Source organism: Sinohyriopsis cumingii, chromosome 7, assembly GCF_028554795.1.
Source record: "Sinohyriopsis cumingii isolate HCF-2022 chromosome 7, ASM2855479v2, whole genome shotgun sequence".
NCBI lineage: Eukaryota > Metazoa > Mollusca > Bivalvia > Unionida > Unionidae > Sinohyriopsis > Sinohyriopsis cumingii.
Window position 1 is genome coordinate 119,716,409 of NC_142967.1, and position 24,482 is coordinate 119,740,890.

General features: G+C 33.5%; 1 protein-coding gene across 1 annotated transcript; it reads left to right on the plus strand.

Annotated features, from left to right (window-relative positions):
- Nucleotides 1-242: 242 nt before the first annotated feature.
- On the plus strand, nt 243-22,828 carry LOC149796019 (uncharacterized). Its single transcript, XM_089965934.1, has 6 exons — nt 243-359; nt 3,164-3,322; nt 6,954-7,113; nt 12,294-13,235; nt 15,606-15,836; nt 20,397-22,828. The coding sequence occupies exons 2-6, from the start codon at nt 3,191-3,193 to the stop codon at nt 20,933-20,935; spliced, it is 2,004 nt and encodes a 667-aa protein (XP_089822060.1). The 5' UTR covers nt 243-359; nt 3,164-3,190; the 3' UTR covers nt 20,936-22,828.
- Nucleotides 22,829-24,482: the final 1,654 nt, after the last annotated feature.

Sequence of the window (24,482 nt, forward strand, 5' to 3'; positions counted from 1 at the left end):
AAAATTTTCAGGGGTAAATTACATTCAGACAGTAAAATTTGAGCTTGCCCAGAAGTCTGTGGGATTTTTTTCTTTCTCTGTGGGATATGAGACTAAGATGCAACATGTGGAAGACAGAGAGATAGACAACGAACTAGTTTGCACCGCATTCGCGCTCTGATCCGGTTTCGTAACACCGTCATACATTCTTCGTATACGTTTCATTTCATCTTTATCAATTAAACGCTTATATTACAATTTCCTCTGATTTCCAAGCATTTCATTGACATTTTAATATCAGCACTCGATTTTGTCTCAATCTGGAGTGCAACTGGTGGGCTGGAAAATGTCATAAAATCTATCTTTCAGAATACAGACAGGTAAATATGTATTGCGGATATGATATATATCATTTACAGAATGTATATTTTATAATTTCTTTAGAAAATTATATGGTATCATATCAGCACGCTTCATTTCTCTTTGCCTTGGACAAAGGCTTCATTGTGTATCATCAATAGTGTTTAATAGTCCTACAGTGTAAGACATAGCACATGTTGGTTTCTTTTATAGTGCTACCAGCATAAATATCAGCGTCGAGGTCTTACATGTAGGACTATAGTGTTTAACTGACATCAACAAAAACAAATGTTTTGCTTGTTAAATCAAGACCACTCTCTGATACAATAATCTACCTTTGATTTTCCCCAAAACGGTTAATTTTTACCAATATAATCTTTCCATACCCCAAACGTATCATTTATGAAGCCATCATTTATGTAAAATCCAATTTTTGTGTGTTATAAATCAGTTGTAGCAAAGTTTTCTGGTATGGTAGCTTCTTACGATATCGCGGGTTCTATGGTATCGTGGTATTCGAAGTTTTCGGTATTTTTTATGCATAGTGCCACGTATCGTGTACTTACCTTATATACACTACATGACGATAACTTGTTTTGCATCACCATTTGATTTCGGGAAAATCTCTGGATTGCTGACGAGTATGCTATTTTAAAATTGCACACATGAATATCACTGTTTCCAAATAATGACCGTGCCTATGTTCTCTAATAGACTCTATATCTTCTCATAATCAAAGTTTGTCTGATTATGTCCAATCACCATGTTATTCAAGAGTCACATGATTACCATATTTATTAAGAACCAAGAGATTGACTCTCTGGTAGCTAATAAGAGTCAAAATGTGATTATGGGTGGTTGTTGTGTTCTGATGGCTGTCACAACTGACAGGTGTTGACTTTAAAACTTTGTTGTGCATAAGTCATTAATTTTCATTGGAACACTAGAAGTTGTTTTAAAAGTCTGAGGTAAACGTGTATTTTCATACTCATGTTGGTGGTCCATTCTTGGTGACAATCCTGATGCTACTTTCCCCATCACAGGTGCTTGAAATTATCATCCATTTTTCAAGTTGATTTACACTCTATTCGTCATGTTCTCAACATTAGGACTAGTATATGCCATTGTAACAATATTTTTTAGGTATTACTAAAATATTAGAGTAACTCCTCGTGCATAACCTGGAATCAATGTATCATCTGTTTATTGATCATTCCTGCATTCATTTGATTTAAACTGGAAATTAAATGTATTTTAATATAGAGCAAAGAACAATACATAGACATATATAATATCTTGAAGAATTTTGTGTACTTGAACAAACATGATTCTACATAAATTTAGAAATTGTTCATTGAATATCAAAATTAGATTATTAGATCTTATTGCTGCAAAATGGATTGTGCCCCTCTATAGACAATCATTAGCAAATGTATGGAAAGAAAACTAATTATTGGTTATATTAGTAGTCTTTATTTTCTATTAAGCCTTCCAAGACAGAACAATGCCTCCAACATGTTTGTAAATTATAACATATTCAGTTTTGATAAGTAATGGAAAATATGTGTTCTCAGTGGTGACAAGAGTACAAAAAGTCATAAGTACTGTATCTTGAAATCTTGACGTTCGTTTAAATTCTTGTATAATAAGTAGATGGAACAAATTACTTTTTAAATGTGCTACATAATTTTATTCTTAACAATGTCCATTGCTGTAGATGTGTCTGCACATAAGATGTCTATGATCTTTTAAGTTTGAAATACTTTTATTTTATATCTATCTTTTAATTTAAGTTTATGGACTATGTAATCTGAAGTAAAGAAATCTTGTGTGTGTGTATATATATATATATATATATATATATATATACACACACACACACACTTGGTCTGCAAAAATGAATTTGGAACCCTTGCATACTTTTACTCTAGGGGACTTAGTTTTTAAGGGTAGGGGAGGCTAAGCAGGTGGAGTGGAGATATTTTTGTGTTAGAATTGTTAGACACTGACTATACATCTATACCAGCACTTGCAAAGCTCTTGATTGTTAGCTTCCCTTCTTTATTTTTTCAGAAATGAAAAAAGCCTTTATATGGCCATTTTATTAGTTGCAGTCTTGTTTGCCACGAAATCATCCAGGGCTGTCTATTCTGAAACATTATCCTGTCTCAGTGTATCCTAGGTGCAGTAATGTTTTAACATTGCACAGTTCTGTATTGAAATAGTCACTGAAACAAGTGCAAAGTATAAGAGGCTCTGTGTCATGAACTTTCTGTCTGTTTAATAAATGATTATTCTTAGTCAATTAAATTTTAGGGTAGTTAAGTTTGAAGCTGTAATTGCTAAACAGTGGTGTGAAGGCTGAGTCAGTTCTAGAACTTTAATTCATGGGGAGAAATTCCCCATGAATTGAGAATAAAGGGTGGAATTGTCTTAATACATAGTTGATAAAATGAAGAAATATAGGTGGAGCTTGCCGATATGATGTGTAATTTTCATGCAGTTTGATGATTTTTCAGCCCAGTTGTGTAGAAGTTAGTGTAGCTGGAAAAATGTTCACATTTCCACTGCCAGTCAAAGGCAGGCAAACAAATAAGAAGCCTAATCACACTTAGAAGAATTGATTCTGGAAAGGTTCACTTACATCTGATATACTGCACCAGGAAGATGATTCTTTTCTTTACACACACACACATATATATATGCTGGAAGGTCAGAACCAATAAAAATATTTCTGTTAAAGAATCCCATGGTCCCTAGAAAATAAAATGTATGATTCATATTTTATTTTATTTTATCATACATTATTCATTCATTCTTTCAGGATTCATTGCCTGTATACAGGTTTTTGATGTACCTCAGGAAGATGGAACCCCATGCACACCTTTCCAGGTCCAGTCAAAGACAGGCATCTAAAAGACCTGACCCAGAAGAAATGATAGACAGATTGAAAAAGTTATTCAGAAAACAAATGAGGGATTTGGTAACAATTTTTATCAGTATCTATCAAAGCTTAATAATTTACTCAACAGTCTTCTATTGAAAGTCATTTTTTGTTTCCTAATAGACTGATATTAACCAATAACATCTTTCATTTATATCTTACCTGCCTTTACCAGTCACATACCATAAGTGGCCAAATCTTTTCAGTTCTTGGTGGCTAGTTTTTATAAATACTACCGTAATTATCAGTGTAAAGTATTATATTAAGTACATACAGTTATTTACACCTCATTGATTTGCTATTTTTATTCATTTCATTCTTTATCATTTTGATATGGTCAGAGCTGAGGCATACCTTTAAAATTTCTGCAAACATTACATATTTTTATTTTACTTTTAAATTACTGAGTTATTACTCTTGAGCAACACAACAGCTGGTGAACACTCTAGCAACAACATTGTCCATTTGATTTCTACCACATTTGCTTACAAAAATATAGTGTGGTCTCATTCTAAATATGGTCAGTAGATTATAAGCCAGTTTTAAGAGTTACGTACCCATGATTAACACAAAAGTAGCCCAGAGAGCTGATTGGCTCAAAATATTAGCAGGAAAATAATCAGTAAAATTTGTGTTACAGCACTTGCCTTCTACTCACTGAATAGACGATACAAGTTCATTATTGGATTTTATTGTGCATTGAGGTTGATAAGTGGAGATTGATACATTTCTCCTGCTTTGTTACATACACCCTACAAATACAATACTAGTAGCAATAGCAAATATATCTCATTTATTTGCAAAAGGTCCAGTATTGGATTCATCATTAAAATCTTACATAAGAAGTCTAAGTTTGTGTGATCTTATATTCTAAATATAGTCATCATGAGAATTATGTACAGAAAAGTAGTGCAGTTGGGCATAGTATGAACCCAACAGATTGAAAAGGGTCTGGTCATTCAGATTGCTTTAAATTGTAATGAAAAACTTAATTGTATAAGGACAGAGTTGAACAGTAAATTCATTCCTATTTTCCTGTTTCTTGTTTTAATATCAGTCTGTATATGTGTTTAATGTTGTGCTCAAATATAATTTGAGAGGAACCATTTGTTTGGATTACTCATTGGAATTACAAAGTGCACATTGACTCTGTACTAAAGCAGCATTTTGAGAGTATTGTGAATTCATTCAGAGGTGTTTTAGACAGTGCCATTATGATCATCAAAATTGTTGGCTCTTTGGCATATTCAAGGAAATTGGTATATGAGCACTCACATGTCACTTGTTTATGCTCGAATAAGCAGTAACACAAGAAAGAGTGAAAATAACAGGCTTTGAAAAAATGCAATGATTTATTTCCATGGAAAAATTCTATAAAAATAATAAAAAAAATGAACTTACGGTTTTATAGAATCAAATCCTAAAATAAGAAGAGAATTATCCAAGAATAAAATTTTTGAAGTCCTGATAACAAAATGTTCTACTGATTTCACACTCGAATCACGACAAAGTATCCAGTATGGAAGACAATGACGTATGCTGCAATCTGTTGTGTTGAAGTCTACAGTTCCTTGTAGAAACAAGAATTAACACTCGTTTCTAATAGCTGAATAAATTTTTATTAAAAGAATGTTCCACAATATTACATAAGCACACATATTTTCCAGAAAAATAACAGAAATAATCCTTTTGAATCCAAGTAATTTGAAATAACTCCAAATCAAGTAATCTGAAATAACTCCAAACAGCACAACATACAGCTAACAGTTTAAGAGCCCAGCTTCTACTGAGATTAATCCTCCAAAACATGGGTTATGTGGGCTTTCTAAAACATAAACAATGGTGACATGATATCTTCTAGAAGTTTATAGAAGCAAGTACTTGTTACAGATCATGTTTACTCAGTGTGACCCTGATGAAAACCAATCATTTTTACTCTCAGAAATAAAAATTTAAAAAATTGTTTATATCTTAAAGACAGTCCCATCATGACCTTGGAAACAACCAATCATTTTAAAATAAAATAGACCTTGTTTACGAAGGTTGCTACAGATTCTGAAACAAGGTCAGGATTTAGATCAACACCTGGTGTTTACAAATTAATAGTCAAGATCAAGCTATTTTCTTTAAAAAAGTATCATCTCTAGTGAATAAATTTACATTACAGTATCATGTGTTGAAAAATAAATTTTTTAAACTGATAAACAATTAAATTGAAATAAATATGTATTAAATCAGATATAATTAAATCAGATATACATAACATACCATTCTAAACCTGGAATTCATTTGGTTATTCTTTATGTCTTGTTATATTACTTGTTAGTATTATTTTGGATTTAATTCATAATACTGTAACTCTTTTCTGTTATATAGTTTAAGGCCATAGGGTTATAACTGAGTATTATAGGTGCCATAAGAGATCATTGAGAATTATAGGTGCAGCAAGAGTTTGTTGCGTATTATAGGTGCCATAAGAGATCATTGAGTATTATAGGTGCCATATGAGATCATTGAGTATTATAGGTGCCATAAGAGATCATTGAGTATTATAGGTGCCATATGAGATCATTGAGAATTATAGGTGCCACAATAGTTCATTGGGTATTATAGGTGCCATAAGAGATCATTGAGTATTATAGGTGCCATATGAGATCATTGAGAATTATAGGTGCCACAATAGTTCATTGGGTATTATAGGTGCCATATGAGATCATTGAGAATTATAGGTGCTGTTAAAGATAATTGAGTATTATAGGTGCCATTAAAGATCATTGAGTATGATAGGTGCTGCAAGAGTTCACTGGATATTATAAGTGCCGCAAGAATTCACTGGGTAGTATACATACCATATGAGATCACTGAGAATTATAGGTACAATAAGAGATCATTACTCAGTATTAAAATCTACTAACAGCAAAACTATATGGTGACATCCAAAACTTGGCAAAACTAAACAGTGATGTCCACACTGCAGGGAAGCCAAAGCTGAGAAATTGACATATATGATGTCCTTTAATTGCACTGAGCCGGCTGAATAGGTCATATCTGTTCACACAAGAGAGGGAAAGTTTTTTGTTAAAAATAGTACAATTGTTAAGAAAGAACTTTGGTTGAATACTCTGGAAGTTAAAGATTATACATGCATCTTATAAGCATCCAGTTAAGAAGTTTGAAGTTGAACATAGTTTTCCTTTATTATTTTCTGAGATATTTCTATTGTTATTTTTGTTAAATTAGCGTCCTTTAGTGGACATGCAGATAAAATACAATGATTAGTATGCAGTTGCATTTTACTTATATTTACTTGTATTTAATGATGTAGAATAAATATACAAAAGGAATTATTGTACATGTAATTGTTGTTTTTACAAGGTACTAAGTATTATTCATGTACTAATTATGTATTCATCATTTCCATAGGAAATTGAAGAAAAGTGTTTGAAAATTTTTTTTTTTTTTGTTTCTTCATATTTTTTATTTACATGCCTAAAAATGTTGACCTTATTTAAAATTTTTTGGTGCAAAACAGTTGTTTGGGGATATGCTGGTACTGTTGATTAAAATGACCGGCAGTGGGTTGCCAATCTCCTGTAATGGAAACCTTGATCACCTACATTTGCATTTATCATGTGTATAGAATTGTGATCAAAGTTTACTGTCATTCCAGATTACAGAGCTAGAGATACTGGGTGACCAGACTATAGTCTTGGTAACAAATGTCTATGACAACACCTTTGACCATTTTGGTTCCAGTACTGGAGAAAAGTTCCTGAGCACAGAATTTGGTGGTAGAGGTTTGGAGTACAAGTTCAGAGGATACTGCATGGGTGTGTGTTGTCTTTTCCTTATCTGATGTATCTTGATACAGTGGATACATTTCTGTGCTATGACTTACTATTGCATTGTCTAAAATTTGGCATATGTTTCATAATTTTTTTAGAGTCAAGATAATGTACATCATTCTTTCTTCTATGATACAGTATCAAGATGCATGGCATTAATCAAATAATAAATTAAATGGTGTTTCTTACTGCATTTAATGAAAAGCCCTGCCTGATAAATCTTCCTTGTGTTATTACCTTTGATTCAATAGGTGAATTCATTTATAGATTATGGGAGCATTACAAGGGACATAACCCTTTATGATCATAAATTTGAGTAACAACACTGGTTCAGATCTTTGAGACTTTTTTCAATTGCTGAGTGGAAGAGAAACATGCCAGAAATTTAACACACCAAATTTTGCCTTCATTCATTTCATCTGATCACATTTAAGTAATTTATAAGCTAAATAGGAATAGACTACAGACATATACTGGGAAACATTTACAGACTTCAGTCCTGTATCAGATACAAGATATAAGGTACATATACATGCCAAAATTCAGCTACAGTTCTTGACTTTTATTTTATTGACTTTTAACACAAAGTATTGATTAAAGTTTGTATACAATTATTTCATTATATGATTTGTTTACAACCACAGTAAATACAGAGTTCACTTTTAACACAAAGTATGGAGTAAAGTTTGTATGTAATTTTTCATTATGATTTTTTTTACAACCACCATAAAAGCAGAGTGTATTTTATTTTGACATTGTCCAGCTGTCCATATGTTTCATAATTCATTTTTGCAAAATTTTTAAGTTCTCATCCATATTGTTATTACCAATCTTTCCAAATAGCTCGCATTTTGGAGCAAAGAAGTCCATCTGTCTTAGTGTCAGAAGGTCAGAGGTCATTGTCTTTGTCACCAAAAGAAGAAAAATGATTCCCTTGCTAGAATTTTAGTTCTACTTCACAGATCTGGAAAAATATTTGTGGAATCTTAAAGTTACAATAAATAATTGCCTATGTAATTTGTGGTCAAAAGATCAAATCTCAAGGTCAATTGGCTGAATAAAAGAAAATGGTTTCCGTACAATAACATTAGTTTTACACCACAGACCTGGGCCAAGCTCTGAATTTCGTGGATTTGGGGGTACGGTAAAAAGCCTGTAAGTTTATGAGTCAAAAGTATGAAGATGTATACTATGACTGTAAAGGCAAAAATAGTTGCTACACAGAAACATCAGTTCTGCTTCGGTCTGGGACTTGAATGATCTGGATGGTTTGCATTTCGAATAAAGTATAAGCCTGTTGATTTTGGTGAAAATTTTCAGATGTCAGGGTTAATGTGACTGAAAAATAGTAGATAAGTTCTATATACAATTTCTCAACCATTTACCTTCACATATGTTTGTAGGTGGCTAACACATTAGGTAAGAAAGAACCGACTGAGTTTGGGGTCAAAATGACAGATGTCTTGGTCACTCTGGCTGAAAGAAAATAAATGGCTTTTGCATGAATTTGTTTATAGACCTCTTACCTTGACTGATGTTTGTGAAAGACTTGCATATAAGGTAGTTAAAATGCCTTTTGTTATGGAGGTCAAAAAGTCAAAAGTCAGAGTAAGAATTTTTATACAACAACTTTTGTTCAGATCCTTGACCAAAAACTGGCAGATGACTAACATTCATTCCCACTCCTTCAAAATGCAGAGTCTGTTGGAAATTGAGCAGTGACTGACTCCTGATATGTAAATGGACACATAACATATTTCTGTAGATTTGGAATGGCACAGACTCTGAAACTGCTGATTTTCAAAATCTGCACTTTGTTTGCTTATTTTTAAAAATAATTTTTTATATATATTCCTGGTGCATTTAATTGATATTTTCATTTCAACTATTGTCTCATTACTTCTGTTGACAGTGTCAGACATGCATCCTTTATTAGTTCCGTATATATATATTTATATATATTTTTTTTTCTTCATCTGGGGCAAAATGGAAATGCATTTTCTGAAATCAAATTGTTCATTTTGGGAGGTGTTGAAGGTAGAGAACAGTTGCTTTCTTCTCTTTTCTTATTAATAGAGTGTCTTAATTCAATAGTAAAATACTGAAATGCAAAGAAAGGATTGAATTGATAATAAGTAAAGATAGAGACATAACTACAAACAAAATGTAGAAATATAGGTCAGATCCATTCATACAATGCATTTGCATCCCCCACTGTCTTCAAAATGTGTATGCCATTTCATTTGCACTCGTTCTACATATCACTTGCATTCGCTACTTCATGCTTGCATTCACTTGTGTTTGCTTTTATTCTGTAATTTATTTGTATTTTTTCCTCATATCAGTTCCATTCATTCTGCATTATGTGTGCATTCATTGTTTACATTCCAGTTTTCTTTCACTGGTAAAATTCAGGTATCTGTACTAACAACAAACTCTTATCTAAATCAACCTGAAAAACAAAAGATATAGTGACCATTTAATGACCAGTGATAAATGTTTCTTTTGTTTTAATTTTTAACTGGACTATATGGTGCCTACATTGATTTAATGGGTTTCATTTATCGAGCAGCACATTGCTACTTTTATTGGATGATACATTGATATGATGAATATTTGATAGTGATACTTTGATATGATGACAGATTGATATGATGAATATTTGATATTGATACTTTGATATGGTGATACTTTGATATGATGACAGATTGATATGATGAATATTTGATCTTGATACTTTGATATGACAGATTGATATGAAGACAGATCAATATGATGAATATTTGATATTGATACTTTGATATGATGGTACTTTGATATGATGATACTTTGATATGATGACAGATTGATATGGTGGTACTTTTGATATGATGACAGATTGATATGGTACTTTGATATGATGAAAGATTGATATGATGAAATATTGATATGGTACTTTGATATGATGACATACTGATATGATGGTACTTTGATATTGATACTTTGATATGATGGTACTTTGAAATGATGACACATTGATATGATGACAAATTGATATATTGATACTTTGATATGATGAATAATTGAGATGATGATACTTAGATTGTTTGCAGCAAATCATCATATGCTGTATTTATTTACAAGCTTATCATCCTACCTCACTAATCAAATATCCATACACCTGATAACTCTTGCTACCTCACTGATGAAATATAAATATGTACCTGTACCTCTGTAATTCATGCATCCTCATTGATCAAATATAAAAATGTACCTGTACCTCTGTAATTCATGCATCCTCATTGATCAAATATAAAATCTCTTGGACCTCAACAAGTCATAATTGACAAGGATCCATAAACATTAACAACAACAAAGCTAAGTATGCTAGAAAACAAGGAAGACTGAAAGTCTGGTCAGCATCTAAGGAATGGGGGATTTAGACTGTAGCAGCTTTCATAGATACATGAAAATTATAATCTTATTTTGATTTTGATATTGATGGACATATCAAGAAATGTTACTTTAAATTTTATAAATTTATGACATACTTTTAAATTCAATCAGTTTGATATGCAGTACTCAGAAATTTGTATATGAGGAAAGTGTGAGGTGCTTTCATTTTTAGGTCAGTACCCTTATATGCATCATAAGTAATACAAATGAACTGACACTTTATGGATAGAATTACACTCATTACCAGGTAATCACTGGAACCCAATCCATGAATACATTTGCACTGGTTCATTAATCAAGATGATTATTTTAAATTTTAGCATATACATCATTGTCAGCAGTATAAGGTAATGACTGAGTGCAATTCCATGTTGTATGTAGTAATATATAGTCAGCATGCAGTAGTCACGCTGTCTCAGAATACTATGCCAAGAATTCAAAAACAGCAACTTCCCATCCTCTTCCACTTCGGGGGCCCCGAGTGGTCTAAAGCACTCTTTGTTATGGATCATTGCCATCTCACCTCTGTCTGTGTGGGTTCGAGTCTCGCATGCAGCTAATATGGATATGTGAGAAAGCTTGCCAGTAGCTTCTCGTGGGTCGGTGGTTCTTTCCATGGTTTTCCCAGGTTCTTCCTCCACCAATAATACTGGCTGCCATGTATAGCCTATCATGTGCTGAAAAATGGCGTTAAACCCTACAACAACAACTAAATTTTCCACTTTGTAAGTTGTCTTTATTGGATACTTGTGTTCATGGTTTAGATGATGAGGGAACAAAATATACTATTTACCGCAAACCTTTACATACAGACCGGTGTCAGAACTTCAACTCCAATCACCATCCTGAACCTAAGAGATCAGTGGTGATCCAGTCACCATCCTGAACATAAGAGATCATTGGTGATCCAATCACCATCCTGAACATAAGAGATCAGTGGTGAGAACTCTGTTGTTGTGTCAGATGAACAGCATTGTTGGAGTTGCATAGGAGCAAGTGTTGGAGGTCAATATTTTGAAAGCTTTGAGGGTCAGTGGTTACAAAGACTGGGTGTTGGTGTTTCTGGATAAAGAACAGAGAAGGGAGGATGAGCTGAAGGAGAAAGGAGACATGTTTAACTGTCCCTTTACCATATATTGGTGGACTGTCTGAAAGATTACAAAATATCTTCCAAAAAGCATTGAGCTTATGTGACCCACGAACCCTTTGACATTACCTGCTCAACCTTGGGACTTCCATGAGACCAAATTCCTTTAAATAAAATAAATCCATACAGGATACATTGAAATAAACTTTTGTTGTTTTGTTATTCCAAGGTTTCTGTTACATGGTACTTATTTGAATTTATTGTTTAATATACAAATAATTTATTGCTTTGATGCAGTCTGGATTATAGTATTAGATGGAGTCATGTGAATTTATTGTATGAAATAAATTACTTTGATCCAGTCAGGTTTATCATATTAGATGGAGTTTTGTGAATTTAATATACAAAATAAATTACGTTGATCCAGTCGGGTTTTTTGTATTAGATGGAGTTGTGTGAATTTATTATACAAAATAAATTACTTTGATCCAGTCAGGTTTATCATATTAGATGGAGTTTTGTGAATTTAATATACAAAATAAATTACTTTGATCCAGTCAGGTTTATTGTATTAGATGAAGTTATGTCGGTTTAATATTATATGATTTATTGAACACATGAATGGGAAATTATTCTTTTTCAGATCATCATGTGTGTTATACTTGTGACATCACATTCCACACACATAAAGATGCCATAGAACATGAAAATAAACATCACAAAGACATGTATCTAGGAGTGCCAAGAAACATTTTGCATCCATCAGGAGGAAACATTGGATATCAGCAAGAAAGAAAAACTACATTAGAAGACAATGACAATAGCAGTTTCATTGAAACAGGATCTCACATGGACACAGATTCTCAAGACCTAAGTGAAATGCATTCTCATGCAGAAACTGAAACAAACACAATAAACATGGTGGAGAGGCTGAGTACTCCAGATCCACGTGAATTTTCTCCATATATCAACCGAAAATCAACTCCATCTGACATTGTTGACCTCCATATCTCTAGTACTGCAGAGAACCTTGGACAAGGGAATAATGGGACAAAGATGGGTAACCAGTCTGATTCAAGAGAAGGGAGTTCTGTGGATGTTAACAGTCTAAGCTACTCTCCTGTCAATAGAGTCAAAGACATGTCCAGTACTGAGACATATGATGAACAGGATGATAGCGCTGATAGTATAGAATATAAAGGAACTATGTACAGATGCACAAACAGTTATTCACTCTCTGGCAGTTCAGATAGGAACAGGACTTCAAGTCCTTCTGGAAAACAAATAAAATCGGGGTTTAAGTTACCTCATGTGGAACAGGTTCACACTACAAATGAACTGGTTATGAAACAGTGTAGAGATGGTTATACTTATACAATAGAACAAAATAACAAGAATCTTACCCAGAAAGAGAAGTTGCTTGATTTGCCTGAGATGTCAAAAGATGAGGACAGTCCCCAAGTTTACACAGGATACTACCATGAGAATGATACCACAGACATGCTGCAATGCAAGGATGACCAATCAAAACAGGAGATCATGAATCAAGCAAGCCTTCAGCTGTCAGGAAAGCAAAAACATAGAGGTAGATATCTGTTTAGTTTATCAAGTTTTTTAATTGCATTTCCATTTTCTTGGTCTCCTTCTGAGAAAGGAAAGGGAATATTGAAAAAGTCCGTCCGTCTGTGTGTGCAAATAGCCTTTCAGTTTTTGATGCAGTGTTTTCAGATTTGTTACATTTTGTTAACCTCACAGGAAGATGCAGAAGCTCAGTCTGAGTTATGGCCCTTTCTGCATTCAGCAGGATTGGGCTGTTTTGTATTTGGTAGACTTTACCATCACATGAAGACGCTGAAGTCATTCCACTGATCTGATGTTTCATCCGACTGTTATGATGCAGCAGTAGTTGTGGCTCTTTTCATTATTTTTATATTTTGTCAACATTTTTAAATTGCATATCAGAAGATTTGATTATGTTTTTGGCTTTGAAATCAAGAACAGTCGTAGAAAATCTGCATTATTCCGTCAATGGATTTTACTAATGTGGTACTTGGGGTGAATCATTATGAAGATGAGACAAATTGTTCTGCAACATCATCATTTGTTTTGTAATTTAGTTCAGGGTCACATTCATTTTTATTTAAGTTTTGGTTATAAAAAAAAGTTGTTTTTTTTTTCCTTGGCTACAAAATGGAAGTAATTCATACATGAGTAATCATTAAGAAGCTTATACATTTCATTCTGTGATATACTCACTTACCTTTAGGACCATGGAGTAGAAATCACAGTCAGGAAGTTTGCACTACCAATTTGGTTAAAGTTTCTACAATTGGATATATTTCATAAACCCCTTGATGGCTTTGTTAATATTGTACTAGTGGTGAATTGTGACAAAGACAAGACAAATCATTCTGCAACACCAACACTTGCTTTTTAACCTTAAGGTCAAAATCATAGAAAATTTTCATTTACAGGTAGGTTCTATGTAAAGTTTTTTTTTTTTTAAATTACTTTTTCTTCCATAACTCTTTGATGTAATTTGTTCCTATGGGATCAGTCATTTTGAAATGAAGACAATTAATTTTAGGACATACTTGTAAAAAAAAGTTTGATCTTTTCTGTGTCAGATTTTGAGAAATTTTGAATATGTTTATATCATTAGAATCTAAGACAAGTTAAATAATGAGCAAGCCCCATGCATATTAATGAGGTGATTTTGCATGTGATTGGCTGAGGGTGTTACCAATCTGGAGGCCATATTTCAGATTCTATTTTGATTAAATGTGGATAATGAGCTTGTCTCATCAAGATCTCTGCTAAGCTTAATAATGAGTGATATTTCTGAATAATAATGAGGTGATCTTGCATGGAGTTGGCTGAGCATGCTACCACTCTGGTGGCTGTATTTCTGAGTAGATTTTGATGACACTTGGAATATGGGGTTGTACCATCTTGTACTAATTCAGTAATGAGTGAGTTCCACAAAGATTAATGATATGATCTTGCATCTCATTGGCTGGGCTTCTTGCCAGTCTGGTGACCTTACATGTGATCCCATTTTATGTAAACATGGTTAAATATACTTAGTTATGATAAAGATCTTACATATGTTCAGTTATCAGTGCGTATTAATGAAGATTTATCAGTGGTTCATTTGCAACATGCCTATCAGTTTTTATCCAACAAATAGAAAAAGAGAAGATAGTTGTTATTTAAAAACACTTGTACCATCACAGGAAAACTTTGTGTGCTACATCTTCATTGCCTCCCTCGTTTAACTTTTTGTGTATTTTTTTAATTAAAATTGATGTCTTGGCATGAGAAGTGATCCTGGCTTGCATAATCATCATTTGGACTGTTCTAAACACAGAGATCTAAAACAACGTTCATAAACTCATAAGAATCTCATGTTCCACTGCAGACATTAAAATGTAATTTACTACATTACACTCAAAGTGTATTGATCAATCTCCACACATGTCTTATTATATCCACTGAAGCACACCCCAATATACAGTGAAATCTCAAGGATTTACAGATGGAGTCAGGCCTGAGCTATGCTGTGCTATTTGGTAATAGACCTGACTGGTTTACAGCCCATTATTTTCCCACCAGAAGTCCTTTAGTGGTGTAGAGGTACATTTAATGCACAAACAGGCCAGGTAGAATTAACACTTGAAATGGAGTTGAGTGAAAGTTGCACCTGGTGAAAGAAGTTTGACTAGAGACATGACACTTCACATGCATAAGTCACTGAAAGTACACAAATGCACCCTCAGCAACCACAAGTTAAGTATGGTCAGTCCACTTTGTTTATACTGTGTTTACTCTGTGTTTAATCAGTGTGAGATAGTTTTGAAGCATGAATCATTATCTGAGTATAAGTTTGTTTCTTCATACTTTTCCCTTCAAAGCTTCAAAATGAAGGACTATTAGTTTAATTATTCTCCTTTAGCAACAAGTCTTAGACCCAGCAGTCCGGTGCAGGATCCTGTGCAGAGTGTCATAAAGACAGAGCCAGAAGACAGCCCATCAACCAGTCTAAGTCATGTGACTACCAGCATGAGTCATGCAACCAGTCTGAATCAGTTGGAACATATGATACACAGTGCTGGAAATTTATCCATGCTTGATCTACGAAATCTTGGTGGGGATCTACACACTTCACTTTCCTCGTTACAGACAGGTGATCAAAACATTTCATGTAATATCCATAACTTCATTAAAGGTTTTTTAGTTCTCATTAATTTTAAATATTCTCATGAATTATCTTCTTAAAACTTGTATTAATTTTTGGATAGCTATAAATGTCTAAGCTGTTAATGCCATTTGTTTGTGTGTGTGTGTGTCCTATTGTATGCTAAATCCCGAATTTTATTGAAATTCTTGTTAATAAAGTTAGTTTTTAAAGTAATGAATTTCATAGCAGAATTATTAGCTTTATAACATTTAAAAGAATAAACTTTTCTTCTGACTTTCTAATGACCCTACTTTTTCCAGGAAGTTCAATCCTCCAGTCTTCACATACAGCATGCCAGTTAACATGCCAATAACTAATGTTCTTTTTCATGGAGTATTAATATTGATGGATTTTTTAGTGGAAGAAACCAAAAATTTCCACATTGTTGTAGAAACAATAGGACATCTTCAACAATTAGTGAATTTACGCACCATGCATAGCTGCCAACCCTCACGAATTTGGTGTGAATTTCACGACTTTTTCAGCGATTCACTGATTCACGCCGCAATCCAAAAATTCACGAATTCTCCAATCCTCAATTATTTTAAATCTTTAATAAAATAACCGATTTCCCGTTAAGCGCTAGTCGTGATATTCGCAGTTGCCGAAACGGTCCGGTACTGCTGGTCGAGATATTAGTAGATCTACAGCCGATTAGTACAGTTGGCCCGGTTGCAAGCATTTTAGCCTATTTTAATCTATATGTATAAGAGTAGTTTTACAAATGCTTTTGAGAGAAACTGGGGCCTAACCGGAATTTTGCTCCGCGCATGCGTCACCAACACTCATTTGAGTTACGGCTCAGCATCTCGTGTACGATTTAGAAAATGTCTTCACCACCAAGAAAAAAGTGAAGTTTAATTTGGAATATATCAAAAATTGGCCGTGCATTCTGCCATTAAACATTGATATTCATCATGCTTTTTGCACTCAGTGTGCCGTCGCAGAGACGATGTGAGAAAGTACGTCAGTTGCAAAAAAACACATAGAAGTTGGGAAAATTAAAAATTTGCAGATTTCAGCTCCGGAATATTTTAAACAATTGGCGGAAGAAATGCAGGCTACCAACGCTGAAGCATTATTTGTAAGTTTTCTTGTCAAACACAATCTACCTTTATCAGCTGGAGACCATGCTAAACATTTGTTCTGACAAATGTTGCCGGACTCGAAAATCAATTCCAAATTTTCCTGTGGAAGGACCAAAAGTGCTGCAGCTCCTGTGCATTCCTCATAGCAACAGTGACAGCGAAAGTGTATTTTCTCTGGTGAGGAAAAATAAGACTTTAGGGCTCCTTAGCTGCAGAAAATTTGTCAGTAATTTTAGTCGCCAAGATCAACCAGCCGGCAAGAAGTCTGAACTGTTTAGAAAACAAATTTACGATCAAGCAGTTGAGGAAGTTCAAGTCTGCCACAGTATCATGTCTTGATAAATAAATCTTTCTGCATATATGTAGTGTTTTAGTTTTATATTGCGAACTTGATATAGTGTAGTATTGACGGTCAGAGTGGATGGAGTTATTGTCATGGTATTTTTCACGAATTCTTGTCCAAATTCACGACTTTTTATCCCTATTTTCACTAATTGTGAGCCTGGAAGGTTGGCAGCTATGTACCATGTAATAAGGTTATTTTTTCCGAAATCATGAGAGAAAACAATTCCATGAAAATAAATCAATTCCTGGTATGCATCATTGTCAGAGTATCAAACTCATCTTAGAACAGTTGAATTTGTTTGCCATGAAAGCAAATGAATTGACAGTATGCATCAATGTCAAAGTATCAAAATCATGTTAGACACAGTGGAGTATATTTAAATAATCACATTAATATTAGACCCAGTGGAATATACCTTAATGTCAAAAGCATTTTAGACACATTGGAATATACTTTAATGTCAGAATCATCTTAGATACACTGGAATATACCTCAATGTCAGAATCATCTTAGACACATTGGAAAATACCTTAATGTCAGAATCATCTTAGACACACTGGAATATACATTAAGAATCATCTTAGACACATTGGAATATACCTTAATGTCAGAATCATCTTAGATACACTGGAATATACCTCAATGTCAGAATCATCTTAGACACATTGGAATATACCTTAATGTAAGAATCATCTTAGACACACTGGAATATACCTTAATGTCAGAATCATCTTAGATACACTGGAATATACCTCAATGTCAGAATCATCTTAGACACATTGGAATATACCTTAATGTAAGAATCATCTTAGACACAGTGGAATATACCTTAATGTCAGAATCATCTTAGACACACTGGAATATACCTTAATGTCAGAATCATCTTAGATACACTGGAATATACCTCAATGTCGGAATCATCTTAGATACACTGGAATATACCTTAATGTCAGAATCATCTTAGATACACTGGAATATACCTCAATGTCGGAATCATCTTAGATACACTGGAATATACCTTAATGTCAGAATCATCTTAGACACATTGGAATATACCTTAATGTAAGAATCATCTTAGACACATTGGAATATACCTCAATGTAAGAATCATCTTAGACACATTGGAATATACCTTAATGTAAGAATCATCTTAGACACATTGGAATATACCTCAATGTCAGAATCATCTTAGACACATTGGAATATACCTTAATGTCAGAATCATCTTAGATACACTGGAATATACCTCAATGTCGGAATCATCTTAGATACACTGGAATATACCTTAATGTCAGAATCATCTTAGACACATTGGAATATACCTTAATGTAAGAATCATCTTAGACACATTGGAATATACCTCAATGTAAGAATCATCTTAGACACATTGGAATATACCTCAATGTCAGAATCATCTTAGACACATTGGAATATACCTTAATGTCAAAAGCATTTTAGACACATTGGAATATACCTTAATGTCAAAAGCATTTTAGACACATTGGAATATACCTTAATGTAAGAATCATCTTAGACACATTGGAATATACCTTAATGTCAAAAGCATTTTAGACACATTGGAATATACCTTAATGTCAGAATCATCTTAGACACATTGGAATATACCTTAATGTAAGAATCATCTTAGACACATTGGAATATACCTTAATGTCAGAATCATCTTAGACACATTGGAATATACCTTAATGTAAGAATCATCTTAGACACATTGGAATATACCTTAATATCAGACTCATCTTAGACACATTGGAATATACCTTCATGTCAAAAGCATCTTAGACACATTGGAATATACTTTATTGTCAAAAGCATTATAGACACATTGGAATATACCTTAATGTCAGAATCATCTTAGACACAGTGGAATATGCCTTATTGTCAAGAGCATCTTAGACACATTGGGATATACCTTAATGTCAGAATCATCTTAGACACAGTGGAATATACCTTATTGTCAAAAGCATCTTAGGCATATTGGAATATACCTTAATGTCAAAAGCATCTTAGACACAGTGGAATATACCTTATTGTCAAAAGCATTTTAGACACATTGGAATATACCTTAATGTAAGAATCATCTTAGACACTTTGGAATATACCTTAATGTCAAAAGCATCTTAGACACAGTGGAATATACCTTTTTGTCAAAAGCATCTTAGACACAGTGGAATATACCTTAATATCAGAATCATCTTCGACACGTTGGAATATACCTTAATGTCAGAATCATCTTAGACACATTGGAATATACCTTAATGTCAAAAGCTTCTTAGACACTGTGGAACATACCTTATTGTCAAAACCTCTTAGACACACTGGAATATTCTTTAATATCAAATTCATCTTAGACACAGTTAGATGTACTTTAGTATTAAAAGCATCTTAAACACAGTGGAACGGACTCTATACACACATACTGTATACACAGACACTGTATACACACATGGTGTAAACACACCTACTATATATACACAGATATTAAAATTATTTCAGATTAGAAAACATATTAGATTGTAAGCATTTAGTCCAAGAATTTCAGTATATTGCTCCTGAAGGAAGCACAGTATATTTTATGCAATGGCACATTTGATCATTATAATGGTTCAAATTCCATTGTTCCATTCCATGCATATTTAAATTGATGCTGTATTTAATCTTGTAAGAACACTGGGTCAAATAGAGTCAAATAATAAAATGCATTCTGAAATCATCCTAGTTGTTAAGCCATATGAGGCATTAAAACAAGACATGTTTTTTACATTTTCATATTACTATTCATTCTGATAGTTCAAGTTTGTATTTTTGCAGTTTCCCAAATTGCCCCATCAAATTTCAAAATACACACACTTAGTTCCTAACCAGGGATTAAAATGCCCAATTTATTCAATCCATAGCTCTGTTACATTTTTAACTTAATTTCATTATGTGCACTTTCTTTATGCTGAAGTCTCTTTTTATGCTATTTTTTATTTGTTATAATTCTTGTTAGGTAATAAATAGGATTCTGTGAAAGACCTTTTCTTATTGTGTCAAATTCAAACTATTTTTCAGGGTTTGATGAACACGGATTTGTGTCAAATCTGGAGAATCCTGGAGAAAATATCCACACTGGGTTGAGATCTTTGTACCATATCCCTGGTCAGGTGTCCTCAAGTCTGTCCATACCGTGCTTGCTTCAGCCCACCTCAACAGATGGCTCTGGCATGTCCCACTCATCTGCCAAATCTGGCTCCTTACAAAAACACAGAAATCTGAAATCTTCAAACTTTGTGGACAAATATTTAAACCCTAGGCAAGGAGGTTCTGCTCAGTATCAATGCGAATTCTGTGGCAAATCTTTTGTTATGAGATCTCTGTACAAGTTCCACAAAAAGACCCACATTGAGGTTCGACCTTATGTGTGTGAATTGTGTAAAAAGCCATTCAAAGACAAAGAGACACTTAAGAGACACTCAAGGATTCACAGTGGAGAGAAACCCTATATGTGTAATATATGTGGCCAGTCATTTAACCACACAGGAACTCTTTCTAATCATAGGAGAAGACATAAATTGAGAGATGGAAAAACAACTTCATCGTTTTTACAATAGTGAAAAGTAACTGCTAATCAGTAAAATGAATTTCTGTTGCCTCACCCTTGATATGATCATTGCTTAATTTATGTCAAAGTAAATTTATGCTGTTTACATAAATCTCAGGAGCATAATATTTTCACAAAATTATCTGTAGTTTGAAAAACATAATTCATTCAAAGGCTAATTCTTTTAAAATAGTATGCCAAGTCTGCGTCATGTGCTTGTTAAGATAATAATAATAATAATAATAGTAATGATTATAATAATAATAATAATATTTATTTATCCAGGTTGTCTAATCAGCTAACAACTAACTTACATTATGGCCCTGCAATTAAGACATGTATACAATAAAAATTCACCGAATTATATAAACTTTTCCTTCATTCTTATCTTTTTGTTAGAAGAATTACGATCTTTGACTGGTGCCAAGTTGATGAATTTTGTAATACTTTTTCAGCTATTATTTTATGAACAATTGGTGATGGGAGTTCATATTCCCAGACCTTTATATATGTTGATCATTAATTGGAAATTCAGTTTAGGTTATCACAAGAAATGCATACCAGCCTATAAATTTTAAAGTGATTTCAGATTGCTTGCACCTTTACCTATGTTAAAGTTTGAATTTGTGAAAAGTTAAATACTTCCACAAATGTCACAAGCAAATATATATCCAGATTGTGTCCCTTTTTATGTATTTGCAATCATAATCATGATGGCAAGCTGCTATTCATGTATCATACTGCATTGCTCATTTATATATATATATATATATATATATATATATATATATAAAATTAATGTTTAAAATGAGTTGAATTTTTGTATCTGATTTCTTGTACCTGTAAAAACAAAACTATCAAGTTTACCTAACACATCCATTTGGAGTACGTGTGGTTTTTGCTTTTCTATGCCATTATGAAATTTAGAAATTATTCATTCTGAAGAGATGGAGGGTTGTTTTTTTTTTTCTTCCTACATTAATATCAGATATATTTTATCATGTGGTATCAAAAACAGAGTGGTGAGTTAAAATCTATCTTTTTTGTAACACAAGATGAAATATATCAGGTATTAACATAGGAAAAGAAAATTTTCCTTTCATTATATACCAGGCTTGCTCCAGTTTAGAAGTTTGGCACAACACGTCAACCTTTTTGTCAGTTCATCTCACTTTCATTGCTTGATGATATAAATATATGTGACTTAAAAAGAGTGGTAGTATTGTGTTGAAAGAGGGTAGTATTGTGTTGACCTAATCTGTTAAAGTAAATTAAATTTTTTTAATTTTGTAAACTACTTGACCCCATCTGAAAACAATGCAAGTCCAATTCAGCCATGCATCACACCAGGTTTTGTCATTGTCAAGGAACTTGATTTTCATATCGGAAATATAAGACAGGTTTCATTTATTTGTTCTAGCTCACAAAGTACTCATTTTTTGTGTGGGTATGTGAGAAAACTTGCCAGTAGCTTCTCGTGGGTCGGTGGTTCTTCCTGGGGTTTTCCCGGGTTCTTCCTCCACCATTAATACTGGCCGCCATGCATAGCCTATCGTGCTGAAAAATGGCGTTAAACCCGACAACAACAACAACAACAACTCATTTTTGTTGTTGCAGGTACAACTTTTATAAGCAAACACAGTGAAGCATCATATGGCATGGCAAGAAATGTTATATTTTCACATGTGAAAATGTAGGAATGAAAAAATATATGAAAGTTTTTTTTCCCCAAAAGTCTCTATATTTCACACTTAAGTATAATAACAAACTTTTAATTGTAGCCTTTCTGGTTTGTCATTTTATAATGGCATCGTTAGTTTCATTGCCGCTATTTCTGGTTATTAATAGTTGTTATTGTTGTTGTAGGCAACTTTTATATGTGCAATAAATATTTAATATACAATTTGTTTTCTTTTCATTTACTATGTTTTATTAAATATAAACATTTAATAAGTAATTGTTTATTATTCTGCCTCCAACTTTAATGATAGCATTACCTTTTAAGAGTCTTGGGGAACAACCTTATGCTAGCAGACAACAACTGAATCAGTCTAGGAGGCAATCTTACAGGGCAGGTAAGAAACCAAGTTGCTTTACCCTCAAGCCTCCTGCTTCCTGATGCTGACTTGACACCTCTACTATCCATACACAGCCTACTGGTGCATGCCAGACTCCTGCACTTCTGATCATGTTCAGTCAACCTGTTCCTGGAAAATGGATGGTTAACCCAAGTCATTTTGTTGGGGCTTCAGATTTCATTTATCCAACCCCCTCCTCTTTCTCCTCTCCTCTTCTAATGGAAGTGCCATCAGATTGAGAGAAAGACCATACTCTTAGCAAGAGATACAGTCACTGATCAACAAGTGGGCAGTGGAGATAATAGGCCAGTGACAAGTTAAGAGTCTGAGACAGATAATAGATTCAAACAACCTAATCCAATTAATTCTTCCACCAAAGTTAAGATGGAGACAGTGAGCTCTATCCTGCTCTGCATCCAAAGGGTCAGTTATGCAATCAGACGCGATCTCACTGATGCCTACTTACTTTCATGTCTCTATTCACCTAGCATCACATAAGTTTCTTTGATTTGCTTACTTTGATAAAGTTTACCAATGCTGAAGCCTTCCCTTCAGTCCAAATATGCACCAAAATTGTGGCTTGGCAAGTGCAGCCAATCTGGATGATCTACTCAAAGAAAATGCCATTCTTATAAAGGGCAGGAACAATCTTCTTACCCTTTCAAATCATCTCAATTTTCTAGCAAACAGAGACAAGTCTGATATTCACCCATCCCATTATTTTGCCCACCTATTTGTGGAGTTTATAACCATTTTCAGTCTTTTACATCAACCTCATTTCTGTGTACTACAGATCATCAAACTCACAGAGTCCATTTCCTACAGAATGTGGATTTCACTGAGAGAGTTCTTGCAGCTCCTTGGGCTGCCTTTATATGTGCCCATTACAATTAGGTTAATTTAGCTGGGCTGCCTTTATATGTGCCCATTACAGCTGAGTTAATTTAGCTGTGCTGCCGTTATGTGTGCCCATTATAATTAGGTTAATTTAGCTTGGCTGCCTTTATATGTGCCCATTACAATTTGGTTAATTTAGCTTGGCTGCCTTTATATGTGTCCATTACAATTGATTTAATTCAGCTGGGCTGCCTTTTTATGTGCCCATTACAATTGAGTTATTTTAGCTGGGTTGCATTTATTTGTGCCCATTACAGTTAGGTTAATTTAGCTTGGCTGTCTTTATATGTGCCCATTACAATCGACTTTAGTTGTGCTGCCTTTATATGTGCCCATTACAAATTAAATTATAAAATAAAAGAGATACAGTATATTAACGTTTAATGAATTTAATGAAGCAATAACTAATCTGATTGTTCACTTTGTAAATACTATTCTTGTTGCCTAGTAACCTATATGTATGGATCTTTTGTTCTATTATGGTGGCCTAGTGGTTAGAGCATCTGTCTCGGAAGTGGGAGGTTGTGGGCTTGATCCCCGGCTGAGTCATACCAAAGGCTTACAAAAAATGGTTCTAACAGC